Source organism: Phalacrocorax aristotelis, chromosome Z (genome assembly GCF_949628215.1).
Source record: "Phalacrocorax aristotelis chromosome Z, bGulAri2.1, whole genome shotgun sequence".
NCBI lineage: Eukaryota > Metazoa > Chordata > Aves > Suliformes > Phalacrocoracidae > Phalacrocorax > Phalacrocorax aristotelis.
The window spans coordinates 8290694-8313732 of record NC_134311.1 but is presented as its reverse complement, the minus strand read 5'-3'; the positions used below and the strand labels follow the sequence as shown (position 1 = coordinate 8313732).

General features: G+C 42.2%; 1 protein-coding gene across 8 annotated transcripts; it reads right to left on the bottom strand.

The window, feature by feature from the left end:
- Positions 1-3623: 3623 nt before the first annotated feature.
- ANKRD34B (ankyrin repeat domain 34B) lies at positions 3624-14272 on the bottom strand. 8 transcript variants are annotated; one of them, XM_075080043.1, is made up of 5 exons: positions 13928-14272; positions 10975-11104; positions 9481-9613; positions 7406-8828; positions 3624-6367 (listed from the first exon to the last, which is right to left on the bottom strand). In XM_075080043.1, the coding sequence occupies exons 4-5, from the start codon at positions 8799-8801 to the stop codon at positions 6204-6206; spliced, it is 1560 nt and encodes a 519-aa protein (XP_074936144.1). In that variant the 5' UTR covers positions 8802-8828; positions 9481-9613; positions 10975-11104; positions 13928-14272; the 3' UTR covers positions 3624-6203. The 8 variants fall into 8 exon arrangements, 6 of the variants coding, with proteins under 6 accessions (XP_074936144.1, XP_074936141.1, XP_074936140.1 ...); XR_012658153.1 differs by lacking the exon at positions 13928-14272 and having other exon boundaries at positions 3625-5358; positions 6115-6367; positions 10975-12160; XM_075080040.1 differs by having other exon boundaries at positions 9481-11092.
- Between the last annotated feature and the right edge of the window lie 8767 nt (positions 14273-23039).

Genomic DNA, 23039 nt, shown 5'->3' with positions numbered 1-23039 from the left:
GAATTAGGTATTGTTCAGGATGTCCAGGTGAGTTAATTGATTAATAAAACATTTCTAATGTACTGCAAGTTTAGTTCAAGCTTTGTATTTTTATGTGAATTTGATGGAACTTACTAAATAGATAAAATAACATGTTACAGAAGAGAACTGACATTAGTCCTGCACAACTACACAATAATATCCTGCATTAACATGTAAATATGCTGACGAAAGCAAAACAGAAGCTGGTTTTCTGAGGTTTGTATTGTTTAAATGTGCTGTGGAATCCAAGAAAATGCCCCAAAGACACATTTTTCAAAGGCAGTTCTCCCCATTTTCATCTTCAGCATTCATTTGAAGAATTATTCAGTTTTGGCCTACTATGACTGAAATAAAAAGCCAAGGTTTTTTTTCTTCAATTAAAACCTTCAAATTAAAGCCTTTCATGTTCTATTTATCAGCCAGCTGTCTGTGATCAGGCCATTTGCTGATGCTACTACAGATGTACTTCTGCGCTGTCCGTTAAACCCTAGTAAATGTTTGGGTCCGAGCACTGTAAAGCTTTCACTTGTGATTTATATTGTGCTTTGTTTGGATACTGAAGAATTCCATTCCAGCACCTGGCACACACTATCTTTTTCGTATCAGCAGTGTTTGTGCAACAGCCCCAGGAACCTGTATTTGAACCTTCCGTGTTCCCTTGTGCAGAATCAGGTTTACATAAACCTCCACTTCTGCAGCCCACCATCAGGAATTTTTGTTATTGGTGATTAAGAAAAGCAATTTTGTGGTTGTTGTATTTTGATACTCACAGACATTTATTCTTTAGTTTGTTCACCTTTTGTAGCAGGAATACCTGTTTGCCAGTGCAGTGTGATTCCCTGATGCCTAGGCTTATCTTGTCTCTATTAACTTGTTACGCTCACTGACAGTTTTACCAAGATTTTTGTCTATAAATGTGGTACCGACCCGTGTGCAAAAGTAGGGGCTGCTAGGTGACACCCAAGCCAGGGTGTTGTATTAGTCTTCAGCTCTTTGCCTCTTCTGGGGCTTTGATGGATGAGTTTTGGCATATGTCTTTGCAGCGCAGCAAGATGTTACTACCTTCTTCTAGCTACTGTTACTTCTGATACATCTTTATACTGCAAATTATCACTGTAATTATTGTATTACTACCTGTTTAGCAGCATGGCTGAAGAAAATACTCTGCACTGCAGTAACTCTGAGTTGTGCTGGGGCATTAAGGTGCACCTTCCCTTGTACAGGAGCGGTAACTTATGGGTGCAATAAGCCGCTGGGGATACCAGCTTAGGCTGCCACAGCAGAGCCTTCATTAAAAACCCTTAATAAAGAGCATTATTTTTAATTGTTCTTCCAGTAAAATTCAAGGTGTTCTACTGTGTTGTCTTCTGAATTTTGAACATCTAAATTCTTGGGGTAATTATGTGTTGTTTTTTAATATCCTTATACTTTGGCTTGGTTCCCTTGAATTTTTCAGTGATCCTTCTGTCACAATAGCTGTTGCTTTCACGGCCTAATTGTGATTCCTCTCATTGCAGTAGCAGAAAAAATTTGCCTATACAAATACATAATCTCAATGGGGATCTGTCTAAGCAGAATTAAAATGCGTTTTAATGCATTCTAATTATTGTGTTTTTAAAAATTACATACAGGTCAAGTTTGTATTTTAACATGGACTAGCTTTTGAGCATCTGTGGCAGCTTGTGAAAGTGTTCAAAATTGCTAGCTGATGCCTTCAGGGTAAAAAAATACAGGAATTACAGTTCATCAGCATGGATCTGCATCTGGATTTCAGAAATTTGGGAATAAACTGGACTGTATACAATTCTAAAAAAAATACCCTCACTGTCCACTTTAAGATCTTACGGGTTTTTTTAAATGGCTGAACATAAATTTCACTTTTTTTTCTTGCTTGGGACAAAACCTCTGAATTAACATTAGGTCTAAGGAAGCGTACCGAAACAGGAGATGCAGTCTTTGTGGTTAAATTTAAAATAGTGGTTTTGACTTCATGTTGGTAACTGAGTCTTCTGGTGCTTCCTTAAGCATTGAACTGTTGATGGCTTGGCTTCCTGAATCCCAGTTTAGATAAGCGGTGTGGCTGAAGCAAGCCCTGCTTTGAGCTTGGGGTTGGGCGTGACCTCCCGATGTTCCTTTCAGCCGAAAGGTTTTATGTTTTAATGCCATATGTCACCCTGCTACGTAGTGCATAGTACTTTAGAGGATTAATACAGATGCATAAGGAGTTTCAAGTAATTCTTCTGTAATTCCTGTAGTTTGGTTATCACAAACTTAACTTTCATCTTCGTTGAGCTTTAGCAGGTACTTGCAAGGAATTTGTTAAAGTAAAGAATTTGTGCAGGTAACTGCTTGTGTCATCAGAATACCTTGGTCCCTAGTTGGAGCCCTCAGGTCCTGCTGCCCCTTCTGTACTGGCAAAAAGAAGCCAGCTCATGTTTTAATTGTGTGAAATGCTAAAGCCAAGGACATTCCTAGGAGGTCTGTGCTTTCTTTCAAGAAGCTACAGGCATCGTCGGCCAAGGAGATGCCCATCGCAGGTAAGAGGTGTGCTTCTTTGAAGAATGGGAATTTTGAAAATATATGTAAATATATGTGTATGTATATGTATATACAAAAATGAGGTTAACTTGTGTAAGGGAGTGTAAGACCTACTGCCTTTTAAAAAGGATTAATAGCTAGGTGTTTTATTGAACAATTAGCTAAAAAAATTGGAATTTTATCCCTTTCACTCCAAAGAAAAAAAAACCAACCCTGAGTTTTCATAAGATGTATCTATCCTTTTCAAACCTGATCTCCTTGAAGGTATTGCAGTGCCAGTAATACTTTGAGGTGAAAATGTGTGGCTCGGAAATATTTTAAATCAGACATTCTTCCCTCCAAGTCTGAATTTCAACATTAATTACAAAAAAAAAAAAAAAAAGGTGCTTGTCCCTTTCATTAATATAGTGTTAATATTTTTAGTGGGATGGTTGGCTGTGACTAATGTTTGCCCTTCTCTAACAAGCCAGGCCCTTGTTACATCAGTAAAATAGCCAACTAATGGAATAATGGTTTACTAATGTAAAAATCCATTTATTTCTAAATACCTGGTTTTAGTTGGAAAATTAAGTAGTTGTACTGCATAACAGATGCAGGAAGATGAAGGTCTTATTAAGGATTGATGAGGGGTAAAAAAAGGAATTTAGTGAGTGGTTTAGTTTACTGTTTTTCTAGTGTAGCTGCATCAAATTATGGCAATATTCTTTTGGAAGTGTGGCATAATTGTAAAAGACAAAAATCAAAACAAAGCACCTCCAGGTCCCTTTCTTCTCAAAGCAAGACCAAAAAGTGCAGGGAAGGATATTTTGAAAACTGTATTTCGAACAACACACCTTAAACACCACCTTGAAAACTGCTCTTTTACAGCATTCTTGTGTGGTGACATATTAAGTTTCTTAAACCAAAACATGAAATTTTTTTGACAGTCACTGTTTTTCATGAGGCCACCACTATTTGTCCAGAAGTTACTTTGATTGTATGGTTTCTCAGCATTTTTGCAGAGAAAATAAAAAGCAAAGGTAGAAAAATATTTTTCACTTTTCTAAATTTACCACGCAGATTCAAAATTGGTAATCGTATAGGTGGTGTATTTTACTGAAAGCTGTAGCATGTGTTGACAGGAATGCTTGCTCATAGAAATGCCACTTCTATTTTATGCAGTTTAAATTACAAATGTTTAATGATTTTTGTCATGAATCTTTCTGTAAGTTAGAGTGGATGAGCTTCACTCAGAGAAGCTTCACTATGAGAACCAGTCCCGATGATTCTGGACGGGAAGCCACATCTTGTTTCCCAGAAAACTAGCAAAGAAAAAGCTTTAGTGTGTGGTGGTTTCTTCATTGATGCATAAAGAACACCTGAAAGGTGCTTTGTTGTTTGTCAACTTTAATGTTGGGGGCAGGGAGGATCATGAATCCAGGTCTTGCTTCCCATTCTTTGCTTAAAAGACATTAAGGATGACTGGAAAATTATGATTAGGACTTCAAAGATGGCAGAACTGTACCTCCACTGAAGGGTAACCGCAGCATGCTACCAACAGACTGACGGAGCCCCTCTCGCACAATACTTTGTACAAATTTAGCTATGTTGGATCAGATCTAATTAACTGTTACAATTTTGCTGTATAGAGACAGCCTGAGAAACAGTTAGGAGCGAGTACCTTTGGTAGTGACTCAGCATCTCCTAAGTGGTGAATAAAAGGATGTGTCTATTTCCATATTCCCTGAATGGGGGGAAAAAAACCTTTTATTTATCCGTCATAACAACATCAAGAGAACAGAACTGCACTGTTTTTCCTCTGAAGGTCACTTGTAACATTGGTGCAACAATAAACACTAACATTAACCTTTCATATTCTGCATCAAAATTAAGCACAAAATACTGGCAACACTACAGAAGAACTTCACTTCTCAAGACATTTTTCATGTTTCAGCTGAGGGAGCAGTAATCCCACAAATGTAATTAATTTTAAATTCAGTACAGCAGAAAGCAGGCTTTATACCTTCAGCAAAGATACCAGTTAGAACATCTGATCTGTTAGTCGATTTTTTTTCAAAAAAAAGTTTGTATTTTTTTAAAGATATATTTTAACTTCAAATATTTAACTTAAAGATGAACAGACTACAAATTGCTGTTTCCGTTTATAATATCATAAAACATTTGAAAAGTATGTTTGTATGTGGCGTTTGTAGGGACCAGTTTGTGCCCAGTTAATAATTTAATATTGACATATGTTGTTCCACATAATTTCTCTGCCATAAAAAGACTTCCATGTAATCCTTGTTTCTACCTGGTAAATGCAGATGCTGATCCAGCAACACCTCCTGAAGCAAGAGTAGAGCTCACATGGAACCAAATACTCCATCACCTTTACCATGTTTCCACTGGTATGTAACAGCTCTTAAAATGTGTCTCAGTTCTCTTTTGGAACTTTCTCCTTTTTGGATGCTTAATGTGCAAATTCAGGTGTTGGGTTTATTTTTAACAAAGTGAACACTTCTTGTTTGTGTATGTGCCAAGACTAGAGTTTGCCAGCCAATCCATAAATGACCGAGAGTCTTTCCATGGATGGATGGTCCATCTCTAGTTAAAAATAACCCAACCACATTTTTGTGACTGGTACCGATGTCTCTTGCGGTGTGAGAAACTCAACAAGTGCAACAATCTTCTCCAAGTCAGCCAAACACAGGAGTGTAGTGCAGCTTGCCGTAGCCTTCCCAGCATCACTGGCACGCTACGCATCCCACGGTGGCAGAGCTCTGGCTGCAGGATGGCAAAGGACACCGTGGATTTCAAGACCTGTATTTTGTGGGGAAGAATTAATTTTGACAATTGTGACACAGATCTGCATCTCTGCTTATTCTGGCTAACTTTGAGAGCTGGGCCAGAGGATCAACGGTAAGATCGTCTGCCTTCTAGCAGTTGTCACTATAGATTGGAAAGATGTCATCACAAAACTGATTTCAAGATATAAATTAGTAGTTTCAGATCAGCACTTGACATACAACTCTGTTGTGCAGAGGTGTAAACCATGCTCCTTCGCTTTCCAGATGTCAAATATTCCCTTCTTCAAAATATGCATTTTATGAACTTTGGGACATTTTTATGTTTTTACATAAAAAGGTATTTACAGAGGCTGCACGTTTATCATCCACTTGAGATTGTCTTGTACTAAGGACAAAGCTAAGTAACATTACAGTTATTTGCGAGGCAAAGTCAGGCTGGGTGAATTTTCACTGAAGCTGCAAGAAGGCAGATAGTACCCACTGTGTGTTCAGAAAATAAGTACTGCATTTCACTACACAGAAATTTGCATTATACAGATGCAATTTTAATACAATTTCTGTAAATTACAAGAAAACAGAACACATTCAACGTTTCTCAGTCTTTAAAAGATGAGGTACAAAATGCTAAATGAAATACCAGAAATCAAGTATATCTGGGATAGGCACAAAGACAAGGTAGATGTTTGGAATCACAGAACACTAAATGGGAAGGAAAATAGACCCATGTAAAAATACACAATAGCTTGGAGGCAAAGGCATGTTTCTTTACCGTAAGAAATTGAGTCCTCTGCTTCAAATTATGCAAAATAAGGACTTCCATCTCCCAGGTGAGTATCGTAGCTATTGGATTTTTTTATTTTAGGTCCGTCTGAGCTGGTGGCCAGACCTCTTCCTCACTGATGAAGCAGCATCTGGATGTGTCCCACTGTCTTTGTCCTGTCTTGAAAAGAAACCTAGGCCTGTGACTGGGGAGAGGGAGCTCCTGCATGGTGTGGAGGTTGCTTCTTTTGGGGAGCCTGGAACTACAGAAAGAAATGGAGCCAAGTTTAGATACAGCCTCCACCTCTGTGGGAGTGTGGGGGTACCCTCCTTCTTTTTAAATGTGCAGATTCCAGCAATCCAATAGCTTGAAAAGCCCAAGTTGATTGACAAGCCTAACTGACAGCATGAGCAGGGTTTGGTCATTTTACACGAGATTATTCAGGAGTTCTTGCTCACTATGGTGGCTTCTTGAGTCTCCCAGGCATCGCGTGCTGAACTCGAACTCTCAGACTGGCTTCCAGCGGGCAGCAAGGCCTCTAAAGCAGGCTCCCAGTCTCTAGCTCGGATTTCCTGGGTGTAGCTGTGCCAGCAGCATAGTTCTGCAATGTGAATTTTATTGACTCTGTGTATTCTCCATTCACGTGCAGTAAAGCCACTGCCCATGTACGCTTGCTGCTGCCCACCCTTTGTACGCACTGGCTGTGCCTGGGATTTCTGGATATTGCACACGTTCGGCAGGGTGGGACTGATGTCCAGCATCACAACCAATTGTTTCAAGTTCCTTACACACCGCCTTTCTGGCTGGAGAAAGAGTACTCATTTGGGGAAACTGGGGCAGGGAGAGGGGATAGGGTTTCCAACCTAAAATGAGGCCTGCAGTGCCTAAGACCCTTTGCAGGTTCAGCCTGTCACGGGGCAGATTTCAGTGCTGAGGTTGAAAACATGAAGACAGTATAATAAATATTCCTCAGTTTGCAGAAAGCAGCATCATTAGTTAAGCATATATTTTCATTTAGTCTGAAGCTATTACCTCGTTCCAAAGCAGAGAGCCTTACATTACAGACCTGCTATCTCTTGTGATAGGTATTGCAAGTGCAGTGAACATGTACTTATTTTAAAGATTTTGTATTAATCCCGTTAAAAATTCACCAATTGCTTAATCTGCTCAGTCTGCAATGACTGCCTCCTTAAAAGCATTTTTGTGTTTTTGGTCTCTCTAGGGAAAGCAGGTGCTGCTGGTATTAAGTGCTTTTGCCCACAAGAAATCACCCCAGAAACCCTGTTTATGAAAGTAATACCTGGAATTGGGGGGTGAGGATTCACATTCAGTGGTGGAAGAAAACCAGGTCTTGTCTGAGCAATATGATCCAACAAGAAGGCTCCTGAACCCCGTCTTTCTAGAAAAGCTTGATTTTTCCTGCTCAGGGTAACAGGAGGTGTGTTCTCCAGTACTTCTCTAGAACTTGGTAACAAAGAGTGAGATGGAGAAAGAATCCTCTTCTTTCCTGTCACTGACTTAACATCCTCTGCGGCAGCAGGACTTAGACTAGTAGTTAACTGAGAATCAGAACTGTAGTGATTTGCTCCTAAATTTCTTTTCTGCATAATACTGCTGAGGTTTGAAATAAAGCTGATTTGCCCCAAACTGGCATCCTTATCCACAGGAATCCCACTGGGGTTATGTTTCTCTTCAACATAAGGAATCTGAGAGTTTATCTCATCATATGATAACTTCATTGATCCAGCTTGATCGAAGGTTTTCAGTAAATGAGCAGTGTCTTTTATGTCAATACTTTGGTGCCTGGTGACAAATCTCTTTGATAAGGCAAGACCATTGATTTTGAAAGACAGCTCTTCTTCTGGAGTAATATCCTGAAGTTGTTCTTGTAAAGAGACAATTTTATTCTGGTGAAACAGTGACAGAGAGCTCTTTATCCAAGGCTCAGACTGTAGCTGCTGCACTTGCACCAGCTTGGACCCTACTTTTGTTGAGCTAGATTTTTTTGTCGGTGAAACTGTTTGCGATGAGTTGTCCACGCTTCTTGGATGATCCACCTCTTTAAAGCTGAAGAGTACTTTTTTAGTTTCATTTGAACTTAAAAGAGGGGATGGCGATGTTTTCAGTTCTATTTCTGAGGGGGAAGTGCAGGCGGTTGGGGAATGGCATTCCTCGAGGTCTGCTGGAGGCACGTTTAAGTACTGCTTAGTTTTCTGTCTTCCCTGCAGGGACTTGTCTGTTGTGATGATGATGACTTCCTTCCCTTGCGCCTTGCAGGCATTAAGAAGAACTTTCAGGGTCTCTTTATCTTCAGAGTTTATTGCATACACAAGTGCAGAGCAGTTGGAGTGATCTTGCAGGCTTGGGTCAGCTCCACTTTTCAGGAGCAAAGATACCACTTCAGGGCCTGCTTTTTCCAGACAAGCGTGCATCAAGGCCGTCTTTCCAGATTTGTCCTGTATATTGGGATCAGCCTTGTTTTCCAGGAGGTATTTAACCATTTTCACCTTGCTGACACTCTGAGAGTCCACATGTTTTGTCCTACAAGCAATCATTAAAGGAGTTTCACCTCTGTCATTGCTCTCGTTGATGTATGCGCCACCCTCTAGTAACAGTCTGGTGAGGCGAAGGCGGCTTTGATAGACGGCTCTTATCAGGGAATTCCCATCTCCTGGCAGCTCCACCATTTCTGTCATTGCACTTGTCTCACACCTTGCTAGTGACTGCAAAGAACACCTGGTTTTCAGAGAAAGTAAAGAGCCCCTCCCCGCCCCCTCCCCCCAAAAAAAAGAAAGAAAAACAAGAGGATTCAACTGTATGAATTGCTCCTGCAAATACCAAAATACTTTGTGAAAAGAGTATGAAGATAAAGGGTGGGGGGAAGGTATTCTCACCTCTAAACTTCATGAAATGCATTAAAAATTTTAATTAATACTTGGATAGAATTATAATATTTATAGAAGCTTAAAGTATGCTAGTATTTTTTTTCTCTGAACTGTTCTCCCTTTTGTCACACTCTGCCAAATAAGCTGCAAAAAGAGGTTAATTGTCCACATGCTAATGGCTTTACACTGACTACACCCAAGTGGCTGTGCTACAGCTGTACTACTCCTGATTTGCATTAAGAAACAAGAACTGAATGAAATCTGCAGCATTTTTTTCATTGGTGTGAGATACTGTGTCACATTCACATATTCTTTCTCATAAAAGAACAATGCTGAACATTTAGAATTTAATGAGAAAAAGAAGGTTCATGGGTCTTAAGAAAAGCAAGCACAGTGAAATATTTTTTACCTAAGAAGAAACAGATACATGGCTGGAATATAAATGTTGATGTCTTTTATGAAAGAAATTGCATTTGTGGAAGTACGCTACCTTCCTTATGCTGCTTTGAAAACATACTAGTCTGAGTGAAGCAGCGTAAACGAGGTCATACACAGCTTGTCCCACTCGCTGTGGGGATCAGTGGGCTGAGAGGGGTCCGGTACCTGGGCAGACAGTATCAGCTCTAAAACAAAAGAAGCATTTGAGAGCGTCAAATAAAATCTAGAGGTTTCACACAAAAAAATTAGGAGCTTAATGTGGTATAAATAACGACAGGTCTTGCATGAATGTACACCTGCATGCATGCAAACAAATCAATTAAATTACTTTTATTTCTGTCTTTTCATGTGCTTACTTACCCATGTGTAGGGAAAGTCTTTGGAGGAAAGAAAAATCAATATTTAACAGCTGGCAGAGCAATATAATTCCAAGACATGATTAGACATGGATATGAAAATTACATTTGTTTATTTATGGTTTATTTCTAGAGAAAAAAACATTTAATTAGTTTAACTGCAAAGGAAATTAACAGGGAGTCATTTGTATTTACCGTTGAAAGCACTAGTAATGTTCTGGTAGATAACTGACGAGTGGTAATTTCACTCGTTTTTTCTTTAAAATTGGAGTTTTTCTTTGAATTCCAAAATAAAAGGATGATATCAATGTAGTTTGTTCCAAAAGTCTAACAAAGTCAGTTGAAATACACATGACAGTTTTAATCACAGATTTCTCCCCACCCCCGTTTATTTCACTCCGTAGCATCATGCTCTGCAGCTACAGGGGCTTTTGCTAAGCAGTGACATTCAGTGACTTATCAGTCAGAGCAGTTCGTTATGGGGCTTCATACAGGCAATGTGTTAATTAAGTATTTAACTGTTATTCAATACAGTTGTTGTTAGGTGACATGGTACAACAACGGTCACGCACAGTGTGCGTTTGGGTAAGATAGCTCACAATATTTGGTATGGCAGAAAAAAAACCCAAAAGAGAAACATGTGAGATGAACCAGTTCACCTTTGGTAGCATTTATTTCTGGGCTTGTGGCCCTCACAAAGACTGTTCTTTGCACATGTGTAACTGCAGCCCTGTTCTGAGCAATTAAGGAGGATGAAAGAGGGCCAGAACTACTCTGTCCATCCTCATGAGAGTAAACACCCCACTTCCAATCACTGCTGAGAGTGGGGGCACTGCTGTAGTGCTATCACCTTCTTTTGACTGGTTGGTTTGGGTTTTTCTTTTCCCCCCTTCTGTCTTGATAAAACATTTTTTAAAGTAATTGCATTGAAATTACTGTAAGAATTCATTCCATTATATTGAAAGTACATGATTCAGTAGTGTCTATCTCAGGTTTCACCGATGAGCAAATCATTATTATGAAATGCGGATGTTTGACAAGTAACATATTAAAGACTATTATAAACTCTTTTATTAAAGCATCCAATTAATTTGCGCATTTATGGTTCCAAAAACAAACTATAAAGAATTATCTCTTAGATAGCACACATGCTGGAATACTGATTGTGTTCTCCCTTGGTTTTGACCTACCTGGAAGTCACTGGTGATTTTACATTTCTTTTGTATCTTATCTAAAGCTCTTCTGATACTTAACTGCTTGCTTCACTTAAGTGATGGTGTATAGTGCTTCTTACACAAGTCTTTTCATCTGTAGAAATATCTGTTATGGCCAAAAGAACATTAAATGTTAAACAGGCACAGAAAAAGAAGAATGCTACTCGAAGTCATGCAGCAGGGTAGTGCTAAAAATGAGACTTTTTCTGACATCCAATCTAATGCCTCCGATAGCTTAAATTCACTGTCTCCATAGTCTTTACCAGCAGTATTAATCTGAGCGCAGGTAGAAGGCAGCTAGCCTGAGCCAATAGCTAATGTTTGGAGTAGATTGTGTAGCCAGGATGTTGTATAAACCTGGCTTGGAGAAAGCCCAGGATGTTTTCGTGCAGGGAGGTCAGCAGATCCAGTGTGCCTGAGATCACACCAGGGCTTGTATGTACTAATAAATTTAATTTCAGAAACTCAACTAATGGTTAGATCTGCACACTGGGACTGTCAGGTTTGCAAAGCAGGCTGACTGATCCCTGAAAGAAGCACAAGAACCAGTGCTGCTAAGGTCCAGCTATGCTGTTTATCGGTTGATCTACACTTCACACTGCAAAGGAACAGGGGGCAGCATGGGGGCAAAGGAAAGCAGAGAAAGAAATATAAAGTGGGGAGCAGAAATCCACAAATACTTCAGAATCAGATACTATACAGTTAAAAGGAAGTGTTACAGATCTGCAACTGGCACAGTACAACAAAGAACACTCTTAAAAGCTGGATGAAGATAACCATGATTTCATCTGGAGAATCTGCTAATTGCAGGATGCGCTTCAGGCTGCATCATTTTAAGATTGCCACTGTGGGAACAAAGCGTAGCTGGGCTTTTGTAAGACCCACACTGACACTGCCTCAGCGGAAATACATGTGTCACACCTGGACTGAGCACAACCTGCTCCAAAACACAGCTAGCTGTTTTGAAATGAAAGACCACAGTTCAAGCAGATTCCCTAGAAAAGTAATTTATTTGATAATTCATCACACATTGATGCCAAATAGATTGGGATTATAAAGCATTCCTAAATCTAATTAATTGCAATGTGAGAACAACTACATGTGTTACTGAGATGTCAGGAGTGACGCAGCTGCTTTTCAGCTGTAGAGGTAAACTTGTGCCAGGATAGCAGTTTAAAGAATGAGCAACTACACAACCTAGTGTATGACACCAAATCATGAACTGGTCTTTCAGATAAGCCACAAATTTCTGGTGTTCTTGCACAAATACTATTCCTGGAACACTCTTTCTGTCTAGGAAGAGCTTAATTTTATTTTCAAAAAGCAATATTGTCCTGGAGAATGCTCTGAGATGAAGGAACACAAAGCACCTTGCAGTATGGAAATAAATTTTTAAAGCCTATTATGATTTCTTTCCAAGAACTAGGTAGCCACTGTTGTGGATTTGCAGTGGGTTCCATCCTGAGGTCAGGCTGGCATAGGCAAGAGTGATAACCTGGAGTCCCTTTCTGGTACAGGTCCTGCTGCCATCCTAGAGGAAAAAGCCACTAGAGCTTAATGACAGTCTTAGCCCTTCTTCCAACCTTTGCTTCCTGATTTGTAAATAGCATTTAATTACCAGCAAAAACTCTTAGAGTGTTTCTTAATATCTAACTGTGGAAATAATCACACAACTTGGGGGGGCAGGGGGGGAACCTCATCAATGCTATAACATATAAACAAACATAAACAACATTTTCACTAAGTAGAAGAGTGCTATGAATCAACATTCTTGCAAGCTGTTCCTTGCTTTTTCAATGCTAAAGCCAAATTTCCTGTCCTCTGTGCTTTGGCACTCTGAGTTACACAAACAAGCTTTCACAGTAGTGTTTAGAGAGCCTAAAATCATTCCAGTAAAATTAAGTCATCGATTCTCATCTCTGAAGAAAAGATGTGCTTACACCCTTCAAGGGCATAGGCTTTTAAATATTTTTGTGATTCTTCATATCCACGTTAACCCAGTAAATTCTCTCGGTCAGTATAACAAGAACTCTGATTCCCTACACTGTCATAAACACGCTCAAACGTATCACAAGTGGAAGTAACTTTTGATTGAAAAATTACCATGCTAACGCAGCCCAGTCCACCTCCCCAGAAAAAAAGAAAAAGAAAAAAAAAAAAGTTGGCAGAATCGACTCCAGTCTCGGGAGCCTCGCCTGTGAAGCGCACCTCTCCGCGCTCAAGCGCCTGCCTCTTCAGCGCCGCCGTTTCCCCAGGCGAGCAGCCCGGCGCCAGGACCCGCACCCTTCCCGCCCATCTTCGCGCTCAGCAGCTCCCGCGCTGCCCCTACTTTTGAAGAAAGCCTGGAGAGGTCCAGCCAGTTCCCGAGGTACCTTTTCCCCGCCGCAAAGGCATAGCCTGTCCGAGGACCCTGCCTCGTTGGGAGGCGTTTCCTACGGCGGCAACGACCGCCGGAGCCTGCCTGGGGCTCGGCGGGAGCTCTGGCCGCGGGGGGTGCGCTGCGGGGCTCTGAGGCAGCCCGGCGCTGTCGCTGTGTCACAGTTTGTCACCTAACGCCCCCAAATCGTCTCCCGAGGGGGACGTGGGAAAAACAGGGACAGGCAGCTTCTCTACGGAGAAGTTACAGACACGACGCCTGACAAAATACCAACCGGGGCGAGAGGACAGAGCGCGTCAAAGGCTTTTCCCTTAAAAATTCACCAAGAAGGAAGAAAGGGAACGGTGTTTGGACTGAGAGGAGCCCGGCAGAACCGCTTTGCAAGGCAAACATCCCACCCACGGACCTTCAGTCACCGACCCGAGCCCTCCGACCGCCTCCACCTCCCATAAAACCCTGGAAGAAAGGGCCGTCGCCGTCATGAGGGGTAGCCGAAGGCCGGGCGTCCCCGCACCGAGCGGGGGGTCGGGGGTGCGAGGGGAGAGTTGTTACCTGTCGGCAGCTCCTCTTCCTCCCGCCTTAGGGCCGGCCGAGCGGGACGGGACGGGACGGACCCGCAGCTCCCGGTCAGGGCTGGGCAGGGCAGGGCACCGCTCGGCCCACCCACACGGCATTCCCGCGCCGCGCCGGGAAGCGTCCCCGCCGCCTGGCACGCCGGCGGGCTCGGCTGGGTGCCAAGCACCGACCGGCTGCTCGGGAACGCCCCGTGGCCGATCCGATCCCACCGGGGGCAGCGGGAGAAGCGCAGCCTGAGGAAGGCGGCCGGGAGGAGCGGGATCCGCAGCAACCTCCGCCCCGCTGCAAGCGGCGCTGAGGGGAGGCGAGGAAGCGCCGCCGGCCCCAGCACACCTGCGGGGCGGGGCGGGGCCGGGCCGGGGCCGGGCCGGGCGGGGCCTCCCCGCAGGGGCCCAGCGCAGGCGGCGCCATGGTGCCCCCCCCACGGCCGCAGGCGCCGGCGGGCGGGAGCGCAATTCCCGCTTCCCCTCGCACCCCCTCGCACACCCCTCAGACCCTCTCTCATGCCGCGTCACACACACAACCCCACACCCCCTTATGCGCACACCCACTCACCCACACACACCCCCCCAAATCCACACTTACACCCCCTCACACCCACACCCCCTCACAGCCATACACCCCACACTTACACCCACCTAACCCCTCACTCTCTCATGCCCCATCACACCTCCTCATCCCCCCACACACCCACATTCAATCACACACCTCTCACACCCTCCCATCCTCCAACAGCTTCACACCCCTACTCCCTTACACATCTTCACACCCCCACCACCTCCATGTCCCCTCAAAGCCCCACCCCTACACCTGACACATCCCCATGCCAAGACCCTCTCCCCTCTCACACCCCCATACCCTCACACCTACACACATCCCCATCCCACGGCACCTCCAGTTTTGCTCCTGGTGAGGAGTGTGGCCGTCACCCCTCAGGGCAGAGACAACACCAAGATGCCTTCAGCTGTACTTCCCCATTTCCTTCGTGTAGTGAATGGTAGAAACAACCCACCTAAGGCCCTTCTTCACCACCTCACTGCTTCCCACCACACGGGGGCATGGATTTAACGGCATTAATAGGAATTAGAGGAAGGTGAGTCCGAATTGATGCTTCCTTCAGGTGTACTCAAGTTTTACTCTGCAATAATCGCTGGCTGCTTTGGACAGCAAAACTGCCAAAAGGGAAAAAAATGAATTTGGGTCTTATCTTCTTTTAGGAGAACCAAGAAGTCTAATTTCTCTCACAAGGCTTCTTCATTATTTAACAATCTTAAATCCATCCAGCTTCTTAAATTTTTTATTATGATTTTTTTCCTTATGCAGGAGTATTCATGGACACTGTTAGAGATGAAGGCCCCCGTGTTGGTGTGGGATTACCTGGTATCAGCCTGTCTGCTGCTTGCTCCATGACAGAAGCAATCTGGTCAAAGCCTGCCAAGAAAGAGATTTCTTCTTTCTTGGAACTTCACATTGCCCACCACTAAATGGCCCTGGCAGCAAGTAAGTCCCAGTTCCTGAGATTTTTTTCCATGGCAGGCACACGGAAAGTTTTATCTGCAACACTGCATTAATGTAATATCACTCTTTAAGGGTTTGTTTCCTCAGAAGCAGGTTATGTTACATTTTCCAGAGTGGCTTGGAAGCAGCCTCAGCAAACAACGAGCTTCAATACGAAAAATTTATTCCAATTTGTCAAATTTCATCAAACCAGCTTAGGTGTAGGCTCTTGACCATGAAATTGGAAAAAAATTTGCAAAATAAAAAATTCCTGTCAAATACTAGAATCAACCTCTTCTTACAGCTGCCACATAGTATTATTCTGAGGTTATCTTAGCTCCTTGGGTCCTGTTTTTCTAAGATCATTGCCTCGTAGGACTTCTGTACCTACCGGGGGCTTTCACGTTGCTACTAAAATCCTGTGAAAGTTTGAAATACGGTGAAAGAACCTTATTGATTTTCATGCAAGTTTAGGACACCTTCACAGAATCACAGAATGGTTGAGGTTGGAAGTGACCTCGGGAGGTCACCTGGTCCAACCCACCCTGATCATCCAGGGTCACCTACAACCACTTGCCCAGGACTGTATCCAGACATTTTTTTAATGTCTCCAAGGATGGAGACTCCACAACCCCTTTGGGCGCCCTGTGCCAGTGCTTAGTCACCTTCACAGTGAAAAAGTGTTTCCTGATGTTCAGAGGAAATCTCTTGTTTCAGTCTGTGCCCACTGCCCCTTGTCCTGTCACTAAGAACTACTAGAAAGAGCCTGGTTTTCTCTTCTGTGCACCCTCCTTTCAGATACTTCTCTACATTGGTAAGATCCCCTGGAGTCTTCTCTCCTCCAGGCTAAGCAGCCCCAGCTCTCTCAGCCTTTCCTCACAGGAGAGATGCTCCAGTCCCTTCATCATCCTTGTGACCCTTTCCTGGACTCTCTCCAGTATGTCCATGTCTCTCCTATACTGGGGAACCCAGGACTGGACACAGCACTCCAGGTGTGGCCTCACCAGTGCTGAGCTGAGGGGAAGCATCACCTCCATCGACCTGTTGGCAATACTTTACCTAATGCAGCCCAGGGTACTGTTAACCTTTTTTGAAGCAAAGGTACCTTGCTGGCTCATATTCAGCTTGGTATCCACCAGGACAGCCAGGTCCTTTTCTGTAAAGCTGCTTTCCAGACTGGTGGCACCAGCAGGTACTGGTGGCTGAGGTTGTTCCTCCCCAGGTGCAGGACTCGGCGCTTCCCTTTGTTGAACTGCTTGAGGTTCCTGTCAGCCTGTTCTTCAGCCCATCCAAAGCCCCTCTGCATGGCCACACAACCCTCTGGTGTATCAGTCAGTCCTTCCAGTTTTTTGTCATCTGCAAACTTCCTGAGGGTAGGGTCTGTCCCATCACCCAGATCATTAAAGATGTTAAACAGGACTGGATCCAGGATCAGCCCCTAGGGTATGCTGCTTGTTGCTGACCCCCAACTAGACTTTGTGCCACTGACCACCACCCTCTGGGCCTGGTCATTCTGGCAGTTGTCAACCCACCTGTCTGCTTATCCAGCCCATGCATCAACTGCTTGTCTATGAGGATCTTCTGTAAGACCATGTCAAAGGCCCTACTGAAGTCCAGGTAGACAATATCAACTGGTCTCCCCTCTTCTGCCAAGCCAGTCATTCCATTCTAGAAGCTCATCAGGTTGGTCAAGCATGCCTTGCCCTTGGTGAAGCCAAGCTGACTACTCCCAACCACCTTACCATGCAATAGTCTTGTTTAGCTGCTTGGTACCTCTGATGACACTAATATCCTTAAACACTAGTATCCTTAAGCACACCTGCGAATGAGAGGACTTCTTGCTGATATCCCGATATTCCAAGGATATTTTCCTGGAATGCTGATTCCCACAAAAGCACGCTCTAACAGTTCTACACGACATTTTGCAGAAGTTTTGAATGCCTTTTGTCATACTAACTTTTTGTGGTGGCGACTCACAGACGATATAATAAATAGACGTGGGACCTGCAGCAGCTTGTTTCATCTCCCTCGCAAATGCTGTTAATTGCGGGGGCTGTAGTGCTGTTATTGTGCAAGGTCCTGTACTCATCTATTTAAAAAAGCAGCTGCTGCCTTAAAGACGTTGTTGTTTCGGTGTGTAATAAAAGGCAACAGGTGAATGCAGCAAACAAACGGGAGGTGAGGGCAAAGTAACAGCAAAACAATCCATCATGCTCGGTGTAATAAGTAGCAGTCACAAGGCAGCAGCATCCTTGATGCTATGAAGGGCTTTTTTTAGGCAACACAGGAGAGAGAAGTTTCCAGGAGGAATGTGAAGGAGATTTGTGCCATTCCACTTTTTAAAAGTGCATGACAGGATCAGTTAGATACCAGCATGACTAAGAACTGGATGAATCGTATGAATAAGCCACTAAGACAACATCCCAAGGGCAGTATCTTCAGTTACTCTTTAACCTTGTCTTTCGAAAACAAAGTTGGAAGAATGTCCACAGACTTTTTTTTTTTTTTTTTTTTTTTTCCCCCGGCAGCGTGATTCTAATTATCTTTGTTTTCTTTTACTCTCTGCACCTCACCCACATTGTTAATACTCATTCTTTGCCGAAGAGTCTCGGAAAGGCATGTATATTGAACACCCACTCTTGAGGAAGGTTATGGCTCTTCTCAGACCTCTTGTCGTGTGAATTATATAAGATACGGAGGCGGTGTACACTTGGGTATGGTTCATCAATTCTGCTGCTGGAGCATCTTCGCTTTTGCGGTTTCTGCAGCTCTCATGTATACTTTCTTATTCCGCCTTCCATCCTTGCCTGCATTGTACTGTTGTGCTTATGATAGCCAACATAAATCTTTTACAGAAAAAAAACGTGTATTGCACCCGTTCTTAGAAGAGCACTTTTAGGAAGATAATTAGATTTGAAAAATAAATGTCACAATATCCTCCCTTTTGGCTACTTTTCATTGGGTATAAAAACAACTGTTGGTATAAAGGAGTTAATTTTTATGTTAAGAGTGAAGGAGGGTGGAAAACCAGAGTAGGGAATACATCAGTGCAGTGCAACATTTATTCTACTATACAGATGTCTGCATATGCATGTAGTGTATTAGTTTATCATACTTTTTGGTATCCCTCTCAGGATATCTATCAACCCAACCCTTTCCTGTATTTCATTGACAGCAGGGCTGGCTAGATATCTACCGGGGAAAGTTTTATGGTCACAGAATACTAATATTAATTTTAATTGACTAAAATGTTCCACTGTGCTGATTCTTGATAAACTTTTCTCCAAATATGGGCAGGCAGACAGCAAAACTAAAGAAGTGTACTTAGTTTTCTGGTAGCCGGCTCAAGAAGCTGCTGGAAGCCCAGAGCTGGACTGCAGACCTCAAGCCCAGGAGCCTTGTTTTGGGAAGCTGGTTTTAGAGCTTAGACACCAGGCTCTGCAGCTGGGAGCCTGGGCACACCTGAGGGCCCTGCCTTTCCTGGTGCAGCTGGGGTTTCTGAGCACTATTGACCACAGCAGGGCACTTTCCTGGGTCCCTGGGGACCCTGGGGATCGACTAAGTTAGCTGCTCCATTTTGTTTATGAAAAAAACAAAAAGAGGAATGGAAATGTTTTGATTTGATCTGAAACAAAATTGTTTGTGGATTTTGCTTTCCATGAGAAATTGTAAACGCTTTGGTTGTCACGTCTGTTTGGTACTGACCAGCCTGAGCCTACACTAGCAAAAACTGATTCAAACAAAGGAGGAGCCATAGTTGCTTACCATATATAATAATTTCTATATTAATGCATTAGTGTGTAAATTGTTGAACACGGTATAATGTAACATAAGTCATTCTAGTACTTCTATTACTTTATTATGTAATGGTGCATAGAATTTTTTTCAAAACTGTGCATAACTGGAAAAATACAAAAGCATAATTAACTTGGTTTAGTTGTAGTGACCTAAAAAAAAACCCCACCCTGAAATTAATATTACTATATACTAATTTGGTACCTTCAAAATAGATTTTAGAACATTATGTACAGAGGCAGATGTTTACTGTGCTAGAACTGTTTGCTGAGAGGAATGAAATAACACATTGTAAACAACAGTGTTTCTTAAAAATACTTTTATTAAATGCTACAGATACAGCTGTTTGCTAGTTTAAAATAATGAAGTGAGATTATGCTAGTGATCCAGAGACATCATCGGAGAGGTCTCAAAGAGGAGAGAGGAGACAGAGGAAGTAGGCAGGGTACAGAGAAGCACTATGTTCTGTTTCAGAAATAACAAGCAAAACCAAAGAGAAGAAACTGGGACTCCATTAGGAGTCTCACAAAAAGCCACAACTCTGCATGCAGTATGAAATCTAGAATAACACTTTATTACTTTATTGGTTTACTGTGATAATTTTGAGGTCTGATATTGTCCTGTCTTTGGTAACACACCATTGGCTCAACCACACCAGGTAAGATCCCAAGACAGGTTCGTTTCACATTTAGTCTGGTATTACCCCTTTGGCTTCATTGAGGTAATGCCAAAGCTGAGTTTTCTCCCAATTTCTGTCAGGCATGTTTTAATTATCTGGTTATGACATGGAGTCTTCCTTCTGGAACAATATGCTCTCTGAAGTGCTTAGTGTATTTTTGCTAATTACTTCAATTAAAAAATTGACTATGCGTGGGAATTGCTCTTGTGATACTTGCAGGAATAATTACGACTCGTGAGGGAACATGAGTTCTTCAAACAATTTTAGAGAATATATTGCACTAAAATGTCTTGTTCCATGGATACAACCACTTGCAATGCTGCGAAACACAAGTGCTTGTTTCCTAAGTGTTGTAAATCAGCAGGCTCATGGGATAGCTCTTTTGCCAGTGCTTTTATTTCCTCTCGCGTGAATCAGATATTACTAACACTGTATGTGAACTTCCAGAGTTGATTCTTTCTCATAAATGTGTTCAGAAAAATTGAAAATAGATTGTGATAGAAGTGATTTTAAAATTATTTGGCATTACAGTGTTAGGCATGTTGGTAAAGTAAGAGGGTAGCAAAGCATGCTCTCTGCCACATAACAAGGAATGATGTCAATATAGTGATTCCTGATCACAGCACTTGTTTTCTAATTAGGATGAAAAATCACGTAATAGTTCAAGACATCAACTACTACTTTCTCCCTTTACAGTTTGTTTGAAATTCATATACTAGTGATGGTCAATACCACATGAATCTTTCATGCTACTGAAAAGAAAAACATACACTCATAGTTTTGTTACAAAGCTTTTTTTCCAGACAGATTTTTTTTATTTTTTGAGCAGGCCAAGTCATTACTCTGCTGTAACTTGAAGGATATGGATTTTCTTCTTAGAAGGAAAAATAATACACTGAATGAAAGCCATCATTATTTAGATTACAGCGCAAAGTTGTCTGTGAGCTGTAGTAGTTTCTAAAGGAATCTGAATTACGTTCTAGAAAAAAATATATACTGAATTGTGCAGTAAACAATGGTGTAACTGCTGTGCTACAAAGGGAAGTGCATCTACATGATTCCATCTGAAAGAGAACCATAATTTGACAAAGGACACTGAGACTCAATACTCTGAAGAAATCAAATATGCACAAAAGTACTTGGTGAGTAAAGAACTGCAGAAGAATGGATTGCCTTTTTTATACGATTAATGACTTAACAAACGTGAGAAAAAATTAACTTAAAACTAATTAGGAAAAATAATTTTTTCTAAACTTAGATATGTTAAATTAATGAGGTTTTCCACCTAAGACCCTTGATGGGAACAGATGTAAATTTTAACCTTTCTGAACCAAACCTAACAAGATGAGGTATAGTGATTAAAACTCTCCCCTTGCATCTGTGAAAATGAAGCTCTCTTTCAAGCTGATTTCACAAGAAATAGTTTTCAGGAGCTTTTTTGCTGTGTTTGTAAACCTACTGATATGGCAGTGAAAAGTTCAAAAGCTTCTGAAGTGCTCCCTTGTATAACTGCACCAGCTTCAGTGGAATTCAGTGGTTGAACTGGCCTGACCCATTTGAAGTCATTTACTCTCACATTAGAAGTATATTTAATATTTTTCTCTTTTCTGTTTTTAATTATTGCAAGAATGGGAATGGGATGTAGCAACCCAGTGAGTTGTTCTGCTCGTGGTTTAGAGCAGGCATCCTCTAAGCACATGTTCCGCGGTCGGCGCGGTGTGCTCCACTGTGGAGCATGGCCACAGACAGCTCATGTCAAATCGTTCCAGGTGTTAAAGCTGCTCATCTAGATCTCGCTGAAGCAAGTGACACCATTACTGCTCCTGCTTGTTCACCACTGTCCACCACTAGGTGTTACTGGCCCCACAGCTGTATCAGTGGGAAGGGTCACTTGAGATTTCCCTTCTCCTGTCAAGCAAACTCACTTTGTTCAGCTGAAATCACTTTTCACTGGATATTTAAATGAACCCGTCTGGCTCTGCTGGAAGCGTATTAGGCATAATCCCTCCAGCCAGCTGAGAGGTGGAGAAGGGATCTCCAGCAAAGGACCGGTAATTCATTAACTAGTACCGCTGTCTGAAATGAGCACGAGTGTTCCCAGCAGGGTTTTGTGTGGAGAACTGTTGAGTTCAGAGGAAGGATGAACATTAAAAGCATGTTACTTCTAAGGAGCAAGTGCTCTGTTTTTGTCCAAGTGTCCTTCTCAATTTAAATCAATGACACAATTTATAGCCAAAGTGACTTCTATGTAATGGTTTGTTTATTGAAAAGGACTCTGCTTGATATTAGGAGCTCATTAAACTCAACTGCTGAAGGAAAAGACATTGATTTAGGCTTCTGCGACTAATGGTGTCCACTTTATGTCCTCTCAAGTTCTGTATTTACTTCTTCTGTATGTTTTTTCATAGGAGACATTATTTAGCAAAATATTTAATTTCATACCTACAGCTTTCCTTAACTAAGCAAATATATGGCCCGATTTCAGGAAAAACACTACCACTTAATCGGACATAAGCACGTACTTAAGAGCACTCTACTTGAAATACCTACTTTTCTTCATCAGAAGAACTGTCTGAAATTCTATAGATTTTCAATCCAACAGGACAGCTGAAGGGAGAAGGGACAGAACTGAGAAGATCACAGCTTGAGGACTGAAGGCAATACACAAATGCTGTAGTCAAGACAACTAAAAGATATGCAAAAGGAGAATTAATGATCTGCAGACAGAAGAAAAAGAGAATAATCCAGGATCACCTCAGAGCCAGCAGAAAGCAAGACTTTATAGCTGAAGACCAAGAAAAATTGGCAAGTTTCCCATATGCAGTCCCCCAAGCGCATGCTGGAGAGCATCAGCCTAGGCACAATGCTAACCCTTGGGCTACTGGATGCTTGGGAATGGGGTTCTTACTTTCAGAGGTAGCACAGGCACTTCAGGATAGGAATTGTAGCTGAGGATTGCTGTGTAGCTGACAAAGGCAGTCACACAGACATCCAAACCCTGAAAATCCTTCACTAATGAAATTCTTTGTCACAGTACATTTTACAAGTGCTAAACCCTGCAGAAGTTTAAAAGTGTTTCCTTAATAATTACAGTTACAGGGCAAACTAACACAAGAA